A 21,029-nucleotide genomic window follows, 5' to 3' on the forward strand; every position below is an offset into this window, starting at 1 on the left:
TCGCTGAATCAGTTCCCAGTCAGAGCACGTGCCTGGGTTGTGGGCCAGGTCCCCAGTAGGGGGCAGGCAAGAGGCAACCACACATAGATGTTTCTCTCTCTCCCTCCTAACCCCTCTCTAAAAATAAATTAATACAGTCTATAAAAAAAATCTGAATTCCTTCTGTAGTCGTAGACCTCTATAGAGCTCTTTGGGATCCTCAGAATTTTAAAGACTAAGGAGTCCTGAGACCAAAAAGCTTGAGAACTGTTACTGTAGCTGCAGACATAGGAGCCTAGAGAGGTTAAGTGACTGGACTAAGGCTGTGTAACTAGAGGGAGGTAAATCCGGTCGTTAAATCCAGGTTTCTCCAGGTCACACAAGCTCGTTTTGGGGGGGGGAGTCCATTGTCTTGAATACAGAGAACTGATGTAGACGTGCACTTACTGCGTGACGTATATATGCAATTGTTCCGTAGATCTCTTAACATTTTTGTTGTGTACGTGGTCATTTCTCATGAGTAACTCCCCCTTGAGGAAAAAGTGTCCTTAAGGTAGTATCCTTAAGATGAGCCATGCTGAACAAAAAAGCAATAAGGAATGTGAGTAATGTCAGAGTTCTGGTTCTTCAGAGGGGAATTCTGGGAAAAGAGCCGCTATATAGACGCGTTGTTTTATTCAACCAAAGCCCAAGAGCATAAAACATCGCCTCAGACTCATCACCTGACACATCTTCCCAAGGAGAATTTGTTCACGAGACAAAGTTCTCTTGAAGCTAATAACTATCCATGTAGTTAGCAGTTGCTTACCTAGTTTTTAAAACTCTCAGCATAAGTCTAAACTGCCTAGAAGGTTGGGGATTGGATTTAAAATGTTAAAAATTTTACTCCATCTCAATGATGAAGACCTAAAATAGTGGCATCTCCCTGGATTTCAAAATAAGCACGTTTTTCCCCCCTGCGACAGGCAGGACTGAGGGAAAGCTGGGTGATGACGCCCCGTTTGACGGTTTCTGCGGTGCTGACTCAGGATGGTTTGACCTCTGGGGGCCTTTGGTATTTGTAGCCTAGAAAACATCCTACAGATTTGGGGTGTTTTCTGTCACTCATCCCAGCACAGAAAGATATTTTGATCAGAATGATGCTCTAAACAGTGAATAGTGAATTTATTGTATTTAGAAATTAGGTAACATCCATGTGGGATAAGCAGATTTAAAACTGCATTTTCCTACCCAATAAAGGGCACCTCTAGAAACAACTCTTGCCGAGAAAGGGCAGGCAGAGTTGGACAGCCTTTCTTACCAGGAGAACCTGCTAGCAAGGGTTTTCTGGCTCCATGGTCCACCCCCAGCTGGACAGTGACTGTGTTAAGGGCCAGCTTGAGGGGAACACCCCATCTAACGGGGACAGATTTCTGTAGTGGAGGAGGGTCTTGACGCTCTTCATAGCCTGCTGAGCAGCAGGAATCAGACCTGGAAGTGAAGCTGCTTTTATTTTCAAATAGAAGATTATAGTATCGCATCACTAGGAGCCCTGAGGAAAACAGGCAGGGATACAGGCTGATACTCAGTGTTCACACATTAAAAATCAAAAGGCTGTCAAGGCAAAAGTGAAGATAATGTAGAAAAGAACGATTTCATTCATCAAGGCCTTGTTTCCATTTTATATTTATTAGTTACAAGCTTATTATTTGTGTCAACAGATCACATAAAAAAATCACAATGAGTTTCAGTGTTCGTCTTTCTATACTTCTGAGGTTGGCCTAAGATCAATAGTTTCAATAAAATTGAGAGAAAATTATTTAGGAATTAGTTATTTTAAAAAACAAATATAAACAATATTGATTAATAAATTTACTGTTTTTCTTTCACTACAGTCAGTTTTGTTTAACCTTAACTTACAAAATCACAGAGGTACACCTGTATCTGTTTCCAGATGGGCGGAGTCTTACATTTGTGTCCCGCCTTACAGTTGTCCAAAGCGTTCTCACCTGCATGGTCTTCCGCACAGATGAGCCCCTCTGACGTGGCCAGGTGCGGTGCCAGGGCGGGCACCGTGTGCACTTCCCATAAGCAGGAGGGAGGCCGAGAGACTTACGCAGCTTCCTCAAGGTGAAGCAGTGACTAAGGTTCTGTGGGTTTCATTTCAGGGACATTTTGTGTTGCATCATGTTGCTTTTCCCTCTTTTATATTGATAGTTGAAATACTACAGTCCAGCTCAACTGATAGGATTCTCTTGACGACACTGGTTAAACCAACTCCTCCATCAACTCACCAGTCTAAAGCGGCAAATATTTCTCACATTCCACACGATTTTGATTACTTCTGTCCTAAGTGAACAGTGTACTATCTGGGTATGAATAACATGATTAGGAAACAGCCATTATATTATCCAACAAAGAGCCTTCTTTCACACCTCTCCAAGTAAAAAAGAAAACTTCAAAAAAAGCCCTAATAATGCATGTTATCAAGCCAAGATTGGCTACCTTCTGACTCTTTTCTGTGGTGAAGAATGTAGCCTGGAGTCCTTCCACCTAAAGATGGGTCAGATCTGCGGCCGAACTCAGATGTGATTTTAGCCTCGAGGGAGCAAAGAGGATGAAATCCAAAGCTCAACTTTCTGGACGGTGTGGATGATTCAGCGAGTTCTCTGCTTCTGAGTCTGTCGGCCAGGAGACCTGGACATGGTACGGCTTCAGGTCCTCAGGAGGGATGAAGTCTGGGGCACTGCTCATGAGGTCGTGCCCCCGGAAGGATTTTGGGAAGGCTATGACGTCTCTGATGCTCGGCGCACCAGTGACGAGGCATATCAGTCTGTCTAACCCTGCGAGCGAAATACAAAGTTAACGGATGGCAATGTAATCTGAGGCTGGGGGTGACTTAGTTTTCCTATAAAGGTTGTAGAGAACTTTTAAAAAAGAATCTTTGACCGGTTGCAGCTAGTCACAGCTCACTGCCTTTTTAGGGAAGTGTGTTTGAGAGGTTATTTTCTATCTCATTCTAGAAAAAACGCTCAGGACAAACATTCATGTCTACTGGGATGAAGAGTGACAGCTTACTCAAGGTTGAACAAGACCTGGGGCCTGCAGGGGGCTCCAGAACACAGAAGGAGGTCCCTGCGGCGGAGAGTCCACAGCCCAGGTGAGCTTTCTAGAACTTTTCACATTCTTCCTGACCCGCTCAGAGCAGGGAGGTGAGCGCCCCTGGCCATCAGGGGGCGCTCCAAACTCCTACCAACACAGCCCCAGGGGTTGAGCAATAGTGACTGAGACCATGTGGTTCCATTCTATTAAAAACATCTTTCAAATGCAAATTATCAGCTAAGTTTTAGCTTTATCACTGGTAAAGTGTATTTTTAAAGTACGGGTATATTGTTGAAATGAAAATCAAAACTTCAATTCTGGAGAATTGTTGGGCTCATCCCTGGTCGTCTTTACTGCGCCCGCCCGCCGCCCCCCGCAACCCCGCCTTAAGCTGGGAGCCCGGATTTGAGTGCACTAGAATGAGACTTGGCTTGTAAAAGGGCATGTTGTTTACCTAAGGCGATTCCTCCATGAGGGGGCGCCCCGGAGTCTAAAGCCTGGAGCAGATGGGAGAGCAATGTCACATCTTCCTGAAATTCCAAAGATAATTCCGTATCAGTACCCACTGAGGGTCCACTGAGCACCACACAGTGTGCTTAGGTGCGAAAGGGAAAATAAAGGTGAGTTCAAAAAGGACCGCAAGAGGTTCACAGTTGAGTAAGATAATGTGACAAGTCACAGGTGTTAACACCTGCAGAGCAACGCCTGGAGCTCAGGAAATGCAGCTACTATTATACTGATGATGGGACAGCAGGACCAGGCACGGCTGTCGAGGTGCGGGCGCAGAGCGGCAGTGTGACAGTGGGGACTGTCCCGTGCGGGGGCTGGGGGGAAAGCAGGAAGCAGCGGTGTCAAACGCTGGTGGGACGTCTTGAGGGCCAAGGCAGGTCACCGGATTTGGGGCAGCAAATGAAGCAGCCTCAGGGTCTCAGTTGTGAAATGGGCGGGATAAGAATACTTATCTCAAAAAAGAGATGGTGAGAATTCAATGTGTCAATGCATATCAAGTACTTAAGCAGTGCCCGGCATAAAATAAGCACTAAAAAGCAGCTATTAGCTTACAAAGTCTTACACGAAAGGTAGGAAGGTAAGCTGATACTCTCCTGTATCTAGTGAGTTCTCCATTCATACAAATTTTAACACAAAAAAAGGCCAGATTAGAAGATGACACCACCTTCAGTAGCGTTTCCAGGATGTAGCGCTGGAGCTGAGCATCGTGAATTCGGATGGAACCACCTCCTATCTCGTTGCCATTTAAAACCAAGTCATAGTGCTGGCCACGGACCTAGAAGACACACAGGGTCTTTACATTACGAAATGTTAACTGGTCGCTCAGACCCGGCAGTTTCTCCAGGGGCTCTCGGACTGAAATCTGAAGTCCCTGCTTTCGTTTCCACGTTCCCTCTCATTCCCAGGTCCTGACGGTACCTTTTCGGGCTCAGTGTATAACAGGTGGACGTCGCTGGGATGGGGAGCTGTGAACGGGTGGTGGGCGGACTCCAGTTCTCCGGGATGGTCTTCCTTGGGAAGGAACAGTGGGAAGTCCACCACCCAGAGGAATGAGAACAGGGCTGGGTCACGGAGCACCATTCCTCTTGCTTCTAGCAGGTCGGCACATTCCAGGCGTAACTTTCCCAGCAAAGAGCACTGCAAACAGAAGGTACGAGCACTGAGGTAACTGCGAGGACAGAGTAGTCAGCAAATGACACGGTCCAGATTCTAAAGCCAGGCTATTCTCAGGGAAAGGGTTAGCCAAGCAGAAGAGACACGCTAAGCTTCTCAGGAGACAGTGGTCTGAGCCCGATCTGACTGCGATAGGCCGAGGGGGACTGTCAGACCCAGCGCCTGGGGGACTGAGCGCACAGGTATCAGCTTGAGGGACCTGGGACCTGCTGCTAACTTCTCCGCGCCCTGTTCCATGGGGAGGTGGAGATAAAAGCAACTACTCCAGAAGGCTGGGGCGGCCATTCAGTGAGACAAGACATGGAAGGGGCAATATGGTGGGCCCTGCCTCCGACAATTACTTCCTCACTGCTCCTGAAGGCTGCGCTGAGGATCTGCTGAGAGCCTGGCGTGTAGTTAAAGTTCAGTGAACGTTGGCTGCTATGAGGAAGGCAGTGTGGATTAGGGGTTAACTTAAGAGTGTGGCCTTGGGGACCAGACTTGAAGAGTTAAAAAAAAAAATCTGGCTCCTCCACTTGCCAACCGTGTGTGGGCGACGTTTTCACCTCCAAGTCTCGGTTTTCTTATCTCCACAACGGTAACGGTGTCAGTACTTCTTGACCTTTCCCATCTACGTCCAGTACTCGTTTGACTTTGACACCACTGTTGTGTGTTTTACCGTGACCTCTGCAGCTACATCTGGTCTTCCGCGTGTCCCCTGCAGAACGGTGACTGAGCCAGTGTGTGGTGGCGCTTGCCCCTCCCAGCAGCTGCTCCTGAGGAGAAGGATCCTGCCACACCAGCAGCATTTCAGGAGCGCATTATGTGCAAAAGTTAGTGACTACCACTTCTTCTTAATTTGCAAAACCTTGCAATTGAAAATATGTCCTCATCGCTGTACCCTGAGCACCAACAGCCCCCTGCCTGAGTGGCTTTCCTCATCCGAGCCAGAGCTGGTCTGTGTGAGCAGTGCCAATGGAGGCTGGTAGTGAAAAAAGCTGAGTTATTCTACAGTGCATTAGAAAGCGCTGAAAGGTATTTTTTTCATATAAAAACTCATGCAGAGCAGCTCCGGCTTATGAAACAATTTCCAGTATGTTCTGCATGCACAGGAGAGGAGCGCCCCGCAGCCCCAGCGGCCCGGAGCCTGGGCCGCGCTCCTTACTGCTCTCCTGTGCTCCCCGGCAGCGAGCAGGGCCACGTCCTCCGCCCCGGCCGCCAGTCGTCCCGAGAGTCCCCCTCCCTGTTCCTCCATCACGAGCTTGGCAGCTGGAGTGTTCCAGCTCTGACCGGCTTTCAGGAACACAGGTAAGACTTCCTGGGATAAAGCAAAAGACATTCACATTTTTAAAAAAAGTGCAGTGGTTTGTAAGAAAAATCTTACAGTACAAACATTTCTTGTTCCCAGTAGAAGAGAGCTTACATGACATTATATCTATTCCTTCCCTGAACCCCTTCAAAATGGTATTAAAGGAATGTAAAGGGTAATCTCGTCATACTGAAAAACAAAGAGAACGAAGGGTCAGGAGGGATGTCAGCAGATTAGAGAATTCGCACGTTTTTGGGGGACTGCAAGTGAGCAGGATAGGAACGACTGAGGCAGCAGGGCGCAGGGAGCTCGGGCCCAGAGAACGAGGGAGCAGCCTCAGCGCCAGAAGGCGCCGCTTTCCCCTGCAGCATCCCAGAGATGCTCAGGGCTCCGGAAGCTTCGGGTCCCCAGGGGGATGGCCAATGGCCCTGCTGCTCACCCTCATCTGAACCTAACCATTTGCAAAGCCCCGCCAAGGACCCTGTGCTCCAGCCAGCTTTGCAAATGCCTCATTCTTAAGTGTGTACAATCGACAATCACTGCACATTGAGGAAACTGCAGTATAATCCCCCCAAAACAAACAGCAACCAAGATAAGAAGGAACCCAAGAGGAAAGAGGTAATTTAGGCACCAAAAACAGGACTTCAACCTCAAAGGCATTCACAAATATATGTTTATCTTTGGTTTAATGAAACCAAATTAAAATGCAATGAAAAGAATAAAGAGCCCCTGGGAAATAAAAATATGGTTGCTGAAAAAAAAACAATTCAGCAGAAGAGTTCAACAAATCTCAGGGGGGAAAAGATGAGGAAGGACACGGGGGGGGGGGGGGGGAAGAGACATACAAGTTACAAAAAGAGGTCCAACACACAACTAACAGAAATTCCAAAAAGGGACGCTAGAGAAAATGATGAGGTCAAAATAGTTAGAAAAGAATTTGCTTGAAAGACATGCGCCTCCGTGAATTAAAAGGGCCCTTCACGTGTGCGACACACTGAAAAACGATCCAAAGCTACACCAACTGAGATTTCAGGACATCAAGAATGAGGAGGCTGAAAGCTTCTAAAGGAAAAAAAGTTAGGTTCGCTAAAAAGGAGTCAATCCCTGCAGGCATCAGGCTTCTCATCAGTAACAGCAGACACAAGAAGAAACTAAAACTCAAGCAGCTCGTTTAATGAGCTAAGGCTGTGCGGTCTAACTCTGGCCACCTGTCACATGCAGCTTCATAACCTTAAATTTAAATGAAATGAAATATAAAGTTCAATTCTTCCGGCATAGTAGCCTCATTTCATGCATGCAGGAGCTGCACTGGCCACTGGCTGCCATGCTGGGCGCTGCAGACATGAAACTTTTCCATCATTACAGAAAGTTCTATTGGACAGCACTGTTCTAAAGGGATGTGCCCACCAATTCAGAATTTTACACAAAGCAGAATTATTAAGCAGGTAATGTTTTGAACGCAGAGACGTCTTCAGACCTGTACGGATTCAGAAAGTCTCTCTCTCATACCCTTCCTTAGGAAGTGCGTGAGGGTCGACCCCTGCACAAGCGAGAAAGAGGAAGGGCTGGGCTCCGGGAGAAGTGCGGCTTCCACTCCAGGAGGAAAGGAGGAAAGCCCAGAAAGACGGCCGTGCAGGCGGGGCAGAGCAGCCAGGTGAGGCCTGTGTCTGGGAGCCTCGTCTCCCAGTGCAGGAAGTGAACAGATAAAAGTTCAGATTTTTTAAACAGGCAGCATGTAGACATGCACGCGATTTCTGCAATCAGGTGCCCTGCTGGGGGACTGCAGTGGCCCGAGCTACGGCGAAACCCTTACTGCGTTTCACCGTTACTGTTACTTTAAGTAAAAAGGAAAATTGTGGGCACACAGGGCTCTATTTATTTTCCTAACCAGATTAAAGTACCATTGTTTATTTAAAATCTTACGATTGAACTTACATTCTGATTAATGGTGAATTTTTAAAAAAGATTTTATTTATTTTTAGGTGGGGGGAAGAAGGGAAAAAAAGAGGGAGTGAAACATTGACGTTGTTGCCCCTCGCACGCCCCCAGCTGGGGACCTGGCCTGCAGCCCAGGCATGTGCCCCGGCCCGGGCCGGAACCAGTGACCCTTCGGTCCCCAGGCAGGCGCTCAGTCCACTGAGCCACCCCAGCCAGGGCTGACTGGTGGTGAATTTGACTTTTTAAGTTGAAGTCTTAGAATTATACCCCTGGGTAACAGTAAGTTTAAAAATAAAAAGGAAAAATGGAAGAATGATCTGAAATGACAAGGCTGTCAAAACGAATGATAGTGAAAGAGCTTAAGTAATTATTTCCAATATTAAATCCCTACAAGACAGGGAAAAAAATACTCTTAACTCCTTACCTGATCAAAATGGTCAGCTGCAAATTTTCTAATTGACTCGATGTCTTTCCTTTTTAAGTATTTCTGATGAAAGAAAATCAAAGTAAACTCATCAATATGACACTTAGCTTTGTAAACATGTTTATGATAGCAAACGGGATACAAATATATTTTGTGTCTTTCCATCACCATAATAGGATTCAATTAAAATTTAATTTCTGCTGCCAAATGTCAAAATTTTAAAACTTGTTACAGGGTTTATTTTTTCCCTAATATGCAGTTCCCACTGCAAATAGCTGTGCTTTCATTTCATGTAATTAGCAGGATAAATGTTCAAAACAAATCTTCACGACTGAATTGTGAAAGAAAAAATAACTTTCAGATCAATAGGAGGATTCAGAATTTAGTTATTTCAGGCCTCTTAAAATTCTTTATATCTCACTTTTTGTAAATTATCTCACTGACTCTCTAACGGGGACACTGCCATCATCACCAATATTCATGGGCCACTTAACCAGCTGTGGGAGATTCACGACCCAGCAGGTCTTAACAATCTCCTTGGGGAGGAATGGACATCCCCCAACAAGTGTAGCTGGTAGCAACAGGTGATGTATGTTGTATGAGTACAGACCTTACCCAAATACATTCATACGTCTGGACTAGAGTATGGACACCAACTAACTTTCCACTGAACACATGAAGTGAATAAAATGTAATGAGGCAGAATTCTTAGCCTCATTTCGAACCTACTTAATATGCTTACATACCCAAATGAATAGTCTTTCAAAACAGCAACCTTAATCAAGAACCAATGTGCAAGGGTTGTCCTGGGCTGAGCAGAGAGGCTTCGGACACACCCGAGACCGGAGAGAAAACAGGAATGCGATTTTACGCTCATCCTGGGCAGAATCGGACCCAGAGGAGGCAGGTGTGCCTTACGGTGCTGCTTAAATGAGGAAAGAAGCTCTTGATCTTGACTATAAATTCATCTATTTTCTCTACTATAGTTTTAGGGACACTGTTAGACTTTACATAAAGATATATATTCTTTTTTTAGGACTATTTTTATGAGTTTTTTGGGAAAAGATAAATACACTTATTTAAAGAGACCATTCTTTCTGAAGTTTAAATGTTCCCACGCGGAACATATGACTTCCCGCACCCAGATGAGAGAAAACCCAGAGCTGTGCTTCACTTACTGCTCCTTGAGGGATGCATATGGCTTTGACGGCTCCTTGGGGTTTACTAAGTGCATCTTGGAGAAATCTAACCTCTGTGTTTCTGAACACATCGCTGACATCTACAATCTGGAAAATTGGTTAAAAAAAAAAAGTAGATCTTGTTAACATCTATAGAGTGGTTCCCATGGGTTGGGTGCTATGGCAAATGCCAACATATTTTTCATGAGTATTAATTTATCTCATCTGTAAAACAGGTATGAGGGAGGCACTCGTATTATCCCCACTTAATACATGAGGAAACTAGGCACAGGGAAGGGGAAAACCGGCCCAGGATGACAGAGCCAGCAAGTGGCAGAGCCGGAATGGAAGCAGCCGGCCTGAAGAGCCGCTAGTCCATGTCCTGGAAGAAGAAACACGGGTGGAGGCCGGCAGCGGGGGCCGGCAGTTAGGCCTGTTTCGTGCTGTGTTTTTCTTGTTCTAAGAAGGGAGCGCTGCGGCTTATGCCTAGACCAGGCAGAACTCAGTTTCTAAGGCATCTGTCCTGAGTGACAGAGTCGTCACCAGCAGTACAGAGACAGAGGCTGTTGCTCTGTAAGAAGAGCAAATACCGAGAGGCTCGCTGATGGAAAGTGCTCCATGTAAGCTCTGCCCTCACCCTCAGTTAAATATGTGTTGATCTCAATAATTTGAATAAACATTTCCATATCTTTGAGCTCTTTAAAGACCTTGGAAAAAGAATAAATAACTTAATCATTTGCCTTCCAAGTACCATTTTAGCTTAAGAAAAATTGAAGAGGAAAGCACACTTTTTTTTTTCCGTTTAATTTATGATTTGTGTCCATATGATTAATAACTTGTCGGTAATACAAATTTTTAGTAAGAACCTTGCTTCTTGGGAATGAGTTTTAGAACCCAGCAGAGAGAAAAAAGTATTGTAGCGGTAGCACGCTATGATCCTCTCTTGCTGTAGCTCCAAAACCACAAAAGTAACCACAACAACAAAAAATACGGCATGACCGTGTCGCAGCTGGCTGTAGATTTCAGAGCGGCTGGGAAGACTGCGGGACCATTCGAGGGCGGACATGGGAGCCCTGAAGAGTCAGTACCTTCATCCCAAAGCGAGTGTCGGGTTTATCCGTTCCGTAGCTGGCCAGGGCCTCCGCAAAAGTCATGGAAGGGAAAGGGGCCTCCACAGGACCTTTGTCTTTGGGCCAGGAATACTGGAGCAGACCCTCAATTAGACTCCGGACCCCAGTCTGGTCTACAAAAGACATCTCTATGTCAATCTGAAACCAAATAACATACAGAAGCTAACTTGTACAGCCACAATGTCAATATGTACATATTTATGTACTTCTCTCGTTTTAAGTTGCCATAGGATTCTGGACATAAATACGTAATACATGGGGGGATAAATATTATTATACATGTTTTGTGTCAGGCACCATGCTAATGCTTTACATACATGATCAATTGTTCTGTTCCCAAGACCGTTTGATGGCATATGGCTCAGAGAGGCTACGTAACTTGCCTGTGTACGTATAGCCAGGAAGCAGCAAAGCTACACTTGATCCCAGGCCTGTCCACCATCAAAGCCTATGATTTCAGAGCTTCCCCATACTGATTAACATGCTATCAAACAGAAACTAAACCATAACAGCTCTGAGTAGTCCACAGACTAGACAGGTTAAATACCGACATACAGAACTGTTAGTTCTTAATGTACAAGAGGTCTTTTACGAATGTTACTGTGACCATTCAAACACTGTAGGAACCTCTGGCCTCCCTCAGTTGGTGGCCACACTCCGTATAAAAAGGGCACGTGAAACAGGTCCGAAATCAAATGAGGAATGCCTCGACTGCAGGTTAGTTTCATTAACTATCTGATGGATACAATGCAATGAGAAGTAACGGGTCATTGCTGCCCTGGTCTGGAAACACTTGGCCGCAGCAAGGCTGAACGACCGAGAGGCAAGCAAACATGGCTTTGTACCTGAGTAAACTCGGGCTGCCTGTCAGGTCGCGAACCTTCATCTCGGTAACATCTGGCAACCTGAAAATATCTACAGTTGAAAAAAATAGCATTAATTGAGGAATGATTCTACCAAGAGACACCCCCCCCCCCCAAAAAAAAGTTCATGGCAGTGCGGGCTATGAGATAAATTAATAATAATATCTAATGGGCACAGGAGAAACCTAACCAGACGTAGCTGACCTGCGAGAACAAAACTACAGTGTGTGTTGTTTTAGAAATACTCAACGGCACCTTTGGATATTCATACAGTAGCCTGGCATGCAAGGTGGTCCGCGCTTCCTCACACAGACTCTCGTTTTGGCCCAAGTGAACTACCCGTTGCCCAGGAACACAAGGGAGCTGCCTGTGCCGTGCTGTTCAACGCGCATCTTCATCTGCTGACAGGTGCTCTGTCCCAGGAGGCCCGCTCAGAGATTTTGATATTTCCTAAAATAATATACTTTCAAACCTCTTAATACCTACTCTGCAATACCTAGTCTCAGTGCACTTAGTTTTGGTGTATATCACAGTTGCTTTTCAGCGCAGGGCTCTGCACATGGAGTCCACCCAAAAATCTTTACTGAGTGATGACTACTAATTTTTAGGGTATTTTTTCTTTGCACACATTTTCCAAACTTTCATGTACATTTTCTAACCTTCTTTTAACAGCTCAGACAGCTTTTTTATTCCTTTTTCCCTTCTCCTTCCCACTTTTCCTTTCCTGACAACTGCTAGCATAAAGACAGCTCACCTGTCTAAACCACCAACCATCAGGAGCTGCTTAAACTGTTGTGGACTCTGAGGGAGAGAATAGAACTTTCCAGGCTCCCTGGATGGGATTACAAACTCTTTTGCACCCTTTTAACGAGAGAGAGAGAGAGAGAGAGAGAGAGAGAGGAAATATAAGTCCACTGATTATATAAACAGATTAAATATCAAAGTTTAGAAATGTCAGTTTTTAAAGAACAAGTGATTTATATTTAAGGAACCAAATCACTGTTGATTTGCATCTATAAATCTCAAAGAAAACTCATGTAGAATACAAGAATTCTGTCTCAAAACATTGACCCACATAATTTTCTCAACTTTTTTTTTAATGAAAAATATAGTTTTACTAAAGGATCTAAGGAAGGCCTCAGTGGTACCCACATTAAAATGACTGCAATCAAAATCCTATCTGTTTTCTTTTCATTTAGTTTTGACATTTAGAATAATAAAAGGTTAAAAACAGTCCGAAGGCCTTGTCTTGGCCTGTTGTTCCCAGATTAGTTCCAGATTAGTTCATCTGCCTCACAGTCGCCACACTCAACCCTTTCTTTTTAAATTGGATTTATTGGGGTGACACTGGTTAATTCGCCACCCCAAGTCAAGTCTCCTTCCATTACCACTTACGCTCCCTTCTGCACTCAACTCTTCAATACCACTATGAACTGAATAGTTGGAAGATGTTATTTTATTTGTTACTAAGCTTCTGTTAGCATTTGCCATGTGAAAAAGTTAATCCTGAATTAAAATGTCCAGGAACCCCAGTGCAGATCCCAGGATTAGGAAGTGTGTTGGGTCCTGGGGGCTGCAGCCCTTGGACCCCTCTTAAGTGAATGACACCGAGACCCGGAGCGCACAGAGCCGGGAGGGCACGGTCAGGCCTGGTTCAGTGAGCTGTGGCGCCCACGGCAGCAGGCGGGTCTTCTGCCCAGCCCTATGTCCTATTTTCTCTCCTAGACCCACGGACGAGGGATGGCGGAGCCCCTCTCCAAGTTCCGAAGGCCCTGCTGGAGGGGCTGCCCCGGGCAGGCCAGGCTCGACACTCTGCCCGCAGCAGGTGAGAGGGGCGGGCCCAGGGCCCTCAAGGCCCACGCTGGCCGCTGGCCGAGGGAGGGACGCACAGCAGTTGGGGGCAGGGCTGCCGCCCTTGGCGACGGGGCCGCTCCCATCCCCAGGGAGGAAATGGCTGGGAGCGGATGGGACCCGGACATGGCTTTGCCTCTTAGCACCTCTGTGTTGCTGTTGATTTTCTCGGCTCTTACGAAATCTAGTTAATGTGACCATCTTGAAGCAGTAAAATGAGTAATAGAAATACAGCCAAGTGAAGAGAATTGCGAAGTGGTCCTGTTTCCTAATGACCAGGACATTATAGCAGGCTGATACGTACCCCTGGAGTCCTCTTAAACAAGGTCGGTGTTTCTACGTCCACAAACCCTAAAAAGAGGGAAACGTCTGAATTTAATAATTGAGAATTTGTCAAATACGATGTCTGCGGTACAGTGCAACAAATCTGAGGCTACCCTTTAATTAGGAATTTTGACTGAAATAAGTCCCCACGCCCACTGCTGCTGGCTTCTATAAATCCAAGAAGAAAGCAGAAGCTTTTCATAAAATCCTATTCTGTTCATTAGATTGATACTTTTGTCAGGCAGCAATTCTAACTACTTAATGGATTCTTGTCTACTGAATTGTTCTGATTTTTTAGATATTCTTACAGGGTAGAAATAACACAAATAGAGTAGGAAACAACCCCAAGACTGATTAAAGAGTGGAATTTAATCCCCATGACATTCCTGAACTCACGACTAACGATGTAGAAGCAAGATAAAGAATGTAACACCTTACAGAGGTGACAACCTAAGGGCTGCCTGGCCTTCAGCAACGATGGAGGTCCTGTAACAGGCACTGTCACCCTTGAAAGGCTGTGTTTGTGACGGAGCAGGAAGCTGAATTATGCTCCAGCTTGCTACGTTATGCTCTAGGACAAAACACCTGGAAATGAAACTTCAAAAACTGCTTTACACATTAAGTGAATTCCAGACCTCTGGCAGCATCTGACCCAATGATGCTAAGGAGAGGATGCAGTGAAACCCCCGAATAAAACAGAAGAGACTCTAAAAAGCTCCAGGAACACGCAGGCATCTCTTACCATGTAGGTTACAGAGATACTCCCTCATTTTCATGACCATCTGGGACCTCAGCCGCAGGTTGTACTGCATTTGGAAACTGCGCAAGTCCAGGTAGCGGTACTGCAAACGAAGGGCCTCTGTTTTCTAGACAAATTTAAAGATCTTTATGTTTACATATTTTTTTTTAAATATTAAGAAGATACTAACTTTAGATACAGTCTGAATTTTCAAAAACTTGAGCCCTATCTTTAGCTTCAGCCGTTTGGGTGTACACTGTCCTCCCTGGTTCCTACCGCTTCTAAGTTTGTTACTGGGACAGATTTTACAGTTTTTCCGATTCATGGTTATTAATATGACCCTTCACTGATTGATACTAAAAACAAAAGAACTATCTGTCACTGCTCTTTCTGAAAGCTTAAGTGGGTATTATTCTTTCCCCCACAGGGCGAACTCTGTAACTACAGGATCCGGCACAAATAACACCCCCTTTTTATTACATAAAAATCTTTTATTACAAAATCATAAGCATGTAATTCTGTCACATAACAAAAGCACACTCAAGCACACCATATGACATTTTAGTGAAATGTTCAAATTGCTGTCCCTCTCGTGTGAGACATTCATGTACCCTACCAACCACACTCAATGGCCTTACTTCTGCCAGACCCTGTATATTGCTTTTTTCTAATTAAAAGATTTAAGTATTGGGAACTTAAACGTAAGGCTAAGTGGCCTTGCAATGAATTTAAAAGCCCCTTCAGAGATCAGTTTACCGACTAAGACTGTGCAGGTGCGCAGCTGTAGGTAATTGTTGCATAGCTGCGGTTTACCTGGGCACACGCACCCAGTACTGTCTGGCTTCCACAGCCCCTCAAACTTCGGTAAAGGACATCCTGAAGTACAGGAATACTTACATGTATCAAGCCAAGGAACGTTTTGTCACTGTTAGAGGCTTAAACTTTATAGATGCAGGAACTCCTATGCCATCTGGCTATGTCCAAGCTAGGCATAAATTTCCTTTCAAAATGTGAAATAGTGGCAAGTAAACTTGAACAAAATAACAGCCCAAGTCTTAAAGACAGAGCTGTTTTTCAGATGTTTCAAGCTATCTGAAAAAAACAGTCGAGGTGTTTAGGCACTGCCACAGCTTAATGGATTGTCCCTGGTTAAGAAGGGTTCACCAAGGAATTATAGAACTGACAGGACACTTTATGATATATCTAACAAAATGTTTCATGTTGTGAAAGTTAAAGTTTTTATTTAAAAAACTCAAAATACTTTACTGGCCATTTTCTAGATATTCTTATTTATTAGTAACAGAGGATGGCACCTTCACGAAGTCCTTAATTTCAAAGGGCAGCTTCTTGCAGGAATTCAGAAGTTCAGCTGTTTTAACCTGGATTTCAATCTCACCAGTTGGCATTTTCTGAGAGAGAGAGAGAGAAAGAGAGAGAGAAAAGACCTATTTTCAAATTCATTCATCAGGACATGTCACAGTGAACAGCTGTAAAACACGTGCCTTATTTACATGTGTAAAATGCATGGGTGCTTATAGTGTGCCGTCTCAATGTCTGGGCATAATTTTGACGTTCTTGTGCATACCCGTGGCTGATGTGACCCCTGACCCTGAACGTGCGCCCTTACATCAGTGTGTGTGTTTGCGGTGAAGAGTCTGAGATCTGCAGGTTCATTCACAGGACTCACAGCTTTAGTGCCTGGTGTGCAAAGGGCCCACCCTTTGTTGCCGGAATGTGTAGACAGACAGTGCCAATGTGTACAGGTGAAAATTACACAGTGTCTAAACTACTAACTGGGTTCTCTTGTCCTGGAGGCCGGGGAATGACTGTCCCAGACACTTGCACCACAGATTCCACGGGGGCTTCGCATAAAATCTTCTTCACGGAAGCAGCTGACTGCAGAAAAAGAGGGCACAAAAGTTTCAAGAAACACGTGAACTTAAAGGAATCTGGAGGGCGGGCGGTGGGTGGAGGTGGAAGAGGATATAAGGGGGATCAATGGTAATGGGAAAAAGACAAAAAAAATTAACTATTAAAAAAAAGAACCCGTAGTAACTCTACTTTATGGTTTAGAAAAATGATAATAGTCCTATAGCTTAATTGCTATAAATACCGGGGCTGTCCTTGATGACTTTATTAAAGAATTTGGTCAACTGCACCCCCATTTTGGCTCAAGTTAATACAGCAAGTCAGATTCTTAATGAAAAGTTTAAAAATGTGTTCCTTAAAGGAAAATATGGGGAAGAATGATTAATGCAAATGAGTCTCACACGCTTTTATGTTTATTTTTTTTTTCCTCACACAAGGTCATTTTTTTTTTATTGCTTTTACGAACCTGCAACCTAGGTATCTGCCCTGAGTGGGAACCAATCCCATAACCCTTTGGTTACGGGACGACACTCCAACCACCTGAGCCACACTGGCCAGGGCAGCACCACATACTTTAAAGGCAACTGTCTGCAGGGTTAGTTTTAGGGGCCGCTAGGTCCAATAGCAGTAATGGAGTCCAAAGGTTAGCTATGCTCATCTCTGGATCCTGAGGCCATTCATCGTTCTTACTTCAAAACACGAAGAGCCGAGTAAATCACACGTTTCTCTGGCACACCAACATTTGTAAACATTACGATAGAAACCATTGTTGCCCAACGGTCGTGCTGAGAGATCTTTATTTTATCTAATTTTAATGGTAGTTATTTTTGAGCAGTACCTTCACAGGGCACCCATGTTACCTGACACTCATGTATCCTTCCAGGACATGTCATGAGATACATATGTACCCCCTTTTAACACATAATAGCCCTCCGCATGCTCTTCTGCATCCCACTTTTTCAACCTAACAATATATCTTGGTTTATTTCCATATTAATACATAAAGAGCTTCTTTAATCTTTCTTTCTATGGCTGTCAGGATGTACATTTATTTTTTTCAAATGCCAGTCTCTTACTGGGGAACATCTAGGTTGTTCTCAATTTTTTTTATCTATTAAAAATAATCCTACAATGAAAAGCCTTATGTCTACATCACTTTACATCTGTGTAAGTCGAGGTGTAAGACAGTTGTAAGATAACTGACTAGAAGTGGAAAAGATGGTTGCAAGGATATACTGTATTTTGCCATGTATAATGCACACTTTTTTGCCCAACTTTTTGAGAAAAAAATTAAGGATGCGCATTATACATGGGTAGTACCTGAAATACCTGTTATTGTTTTGTAATTATTTGTTACATAAAATTTCTTGTACCATAATACGTTAAAAAAAAAGCTAAAATTCCTTTATAATACAAAAAACAAGTATCTAAATACAAATAAATAATTGAATTAACAAATTAAAACTAAAGATTATTTTCCTGAAAGTTGGGCCAAAAAGGTGGGCGCGCATTATACGTGGGAATATACGGTAGGCGTTGCTAGTGGTGATGGCACCAAACTGCCCTCTATGGAACTAGCGCCATTGGGATTCCCTCCGGGAGGCACAAGCACTTGTTTTCCCCGGGTGTTGTCAAGCCAGTGTGTCAAAAACAATTATGTGTAGTTACAGTGCATATCTCTCTGCCTCTGCGTGAGGTTGGCCACATTTTCATAGGTCTAGAAGCCCTTTATATTATCTTTTCTGTAAATTTTATGTTCGTATCCTGGGTTCATACCTCTACTGTGTCACTAGTATTTTTTTTCTTTTTTGAAATTTTATTTCTAGTAGACTTTTAGATATTCGAGAAATTAACCCATTGTATTTGATGAGCTCATTAAAAAATGTCATTTATATTTATATAGGCGTATGCTTAAGGTGAGTATTTTTTCCAGCTTGTCATTGTTCTCAATGATGCTTTTTTTTTTTTTCATTAACTTCTGAATTTCAAACTTCAAACATATTTAGCTTATGCTAACCACAAAGAGGCTTTCAGTAAACCTATTACCTCATCCTGGGGAATGACAACTTGAACAAGTCCCTGGAAATCTCTCAGGACCAGGAAGATGTTTTGCCTGATTAATGAAGAAAATAAACATGTTAGGATGAAATCTCTGAGCCCCAACTTTAAGCAGACAAAACAAAGAAAAAACCCACGTAATTTCTCAGGTTTATTAAAATAAATAACATGTACTTTCATTTGTTAGCAAAAAAAGAAGACTGGTCGAGGCATGGGGTCTAAATCAGCAGCATGGCTAGACAGGAAAGACAACATGTCCGTCACCCTAGAGTTTTGAAAGCCTTTTTACACATGATGTAGGGGGAGAAAGGTGTCACACTAGCCATTCTGAAAGAACGGCCATCAGACATAGACAATGGAATGGGGGAAGGTCAAGCGGGGCTACTTGTGGGTTAGGCCCAGCAGCTGGATCTGTAAAGCTCATGTGTGAACATGAAGCAGAGGCTTCCACTTCGGTGTTAATTATAATTCCAACATATACTCAGGAGCGTGAGCACTCTTTTGTTGGTTTTGCACTGTAGCTGTTAACCAATTAACCCCTTTGTCTCTTCCTTCCACCCTCTGGCCACTGTAATTTAACTTAGAACATCTCAGAATTTTCTCCTTGTCAGGACTCTCCAACCTTTGTAAGCCAAGGGACATTTCGGTCCATTAGTGGATCATACTTTGTTATTATACCCTTCTACAGGTGTTACTGGTACTTAGAGAGAGACACTGGGCCTTTCAAAACAAAACTGAAAACTCAATGAATCTGAGAATCTTGCAGGAGATGCAAAACTTTTATTCTTCTGACAGGTTGAAAATTAACAAAGATTTGGAATTGCCTTGGAAAAACACCACCATGCATTCTTGGACCTCAGTTTACCTTCGGTACTGAATCCATCCACACAAGGTGACTTCCTGGCCTAAGTGAGAAGAACGCAACTCTCCACACGTGTTGGTCCGGGTGACAAAACTACTGAGTTCTTAAAAAAAAGAAAAAGAAAAAGAAAAAGCTAGATTAAAAAATATATTATTTCCCAACTGCTTAAAAATAAAGACTCTCAAATTACATCATCTTAGGTATTTCATGCTAATGGTGAAAATTTATAAAGTAAATCTAAGTATGTCATTTGATTTGATCACTATTAAATTTACCTGCAAATGTGTTAAAAGCCAACAGAATATAAACCGTCTTAATGTAAATTTTTGCCTTATGTTAGGAGATCTAAATTGCTTTGATTATCTAGCATTTGCATTGACCCAAAGTTACCCCTTTCTTAATAGTGCCCATAATCTTTCCCAAATCAAATAGGATCTTCAGAATCACAGAAGTTTAACGGTGCAGTGACTAGCTTTAGTATGGACCTTGAGTGAAACAGTCACTATGTACACTTAGAAAACAAGTATTCTTGAGTATGAATCTTTCAGGGCTTCATGGTAGCATCAACTAAAAGCAGAATAGCATATAAGGCAAATTTTCTGTTCCTTTTAAATTCCAGGATGCAAAAACAAAAGAGAACAAAGCTCCATTATAAGAAATGGAGTGAATGATCTGCTTCTACCCATAAGGCCATCCATCCAGTTAAAACTAGGGGGAATGGAGAACAGGAGGAAGTGCTATCGAGAGACAAGAAAGAGCTCTTCAGTGCTGTCACCTGGAACTCTCCGCTGTGAACTCAGTGTCAGACTTCTGGGGAGAGACCCCCAGATCAGCTGGACGATCTTTCCGTTGGGTGTGGCTAAACCCCTGTGCAGCGGAGTTAACCAACTGGAGAACATGTTGGTGCAGCAGAAAGGCGAGAGACGCTCACGAATTCCACGCTGCCAGTGTTGGATGGTGGTCAACAATCATTTTTGTAAATATACATGAATCCCTTAAAATGGTCGGAGTTCCCACTCTCTGCTCCAATATTCAAGCCCTTCTCCGCTGAACACGTGTCTAGGCACTAGGTCGTTCTGCGAGGTCTTTGGGGCCCTTGGAAAGTGGGTAGAAGATCTTTGCCCCGCCCCCTCCCCCGCATGCATCAGTTTCCACTTGTATTAACAAATACAGCTGCGGCCAGATGTGCAAGAATGCTTCCACACAGCAGCGCAAGGCGGAATCCCAAGACCACGCAGTGACGGAAGGGGCCGGTCAAGACGCGCACGCCCTTCCCTTCCTTCCACGCTTCCCCGAAGATTTCCGCCGCAGAACCGGGAAACCAGGAGAACTCAGCCTCACGTTTGAAATCTCCTGGCGCCGACCTCGGATCTTCAAAATGAGAAAGAGTGCAAATCCCAAACGCTCTGAGGGCCCGATCCCACCCACGGACCGCCCGTGGGGAGCCAAGCGCTCCTCTAAGCGCCCCGCGGACGCCCAAGATTACAGTGAGGACAACCAGCCAATCAACGCGGAGTAGCCGCCGCCATGCTTAGTGAGGACGGAAATTGGAAGGGAAGCTTCACGTCGGTAGAAAAGGGCGGTAGTGTCGAGCAACCGTCGCACGCTTAGAAAAATTGAAGCGAATAGTTAGGCGGCTCGAGCTTGCCCTCAACAAAGATGGCGACCTTAGTTGCTTCTCTTACTTGGAATCGGCGCCCGGGAGGTTTCCGGTGACGGGCCGCGGAGCTAGGCGGGAAACGGTTTTAAACCGAGGCGGCGA

General features: G+C 44.3%; 1 protein-coding gene across 1 annotated transcript; it reads right to left on the reverse strand.

Annotated features, from left to right (window-relative positions):
* Positions 1-1,645: 1,645 nt before the first annotated feature.
* On the reverse strand, positions 1,646-20,730 carry DARS2 (aspartyl-tRNA synthetase 2, mitochondrial). The gene is made up of 17 exons (XM_054587748.1): positions 20,043-20,730; positions 19,271-19,370; positions 18,394-18,460; positions 16,273-16,374; positions 15,792-15,887; positions 14,482-14,605; positions 13,720-13,766; positions 12,319-12,425; positions 11,547-11,616; positions 10,660-10,839; positions 9,572-9,679; positions 8,394-8,456; positions 5,888-6,040; positions 4,489-4,707; positions 4,235-4,345; positions 3,515-3,590; positions 1,646-2,801 (listed from the first exon to the last, which is right to left on the reverse strand). Exons 1-17 carry the CDS (start codon positions 20,164-20,166, stop codon positions 2,590-2,592), a joined length of 1,959 nt encoding a protein of 652 aa, XP_054443723.1. The 5' UTR covers positions 20,167-20,730; the 3' UTR covers positions 1,646-2,589.
* Between the last annotated feature and the right edge of the window lie 299 nt (positions 20,731-21,029).

Source organism: Pteronotus mesoamericanus, unplaced genomic scaffold (genome assembly GCF_021234165.1).
Source record: "Pteronotus mesoamericanus isolate MK-2021 breed Mesoamerican mustached bat unplaced genomic scaffold, CSHL_Meso_final scaffold_1186, whole genome shotgun sequence".
NCBI lineage: Eukaryota > Metazoa > Chordata > Mammalia > Chiroptera > Mormoopidae > Pteronotus > Pteronotus mesoamericanus.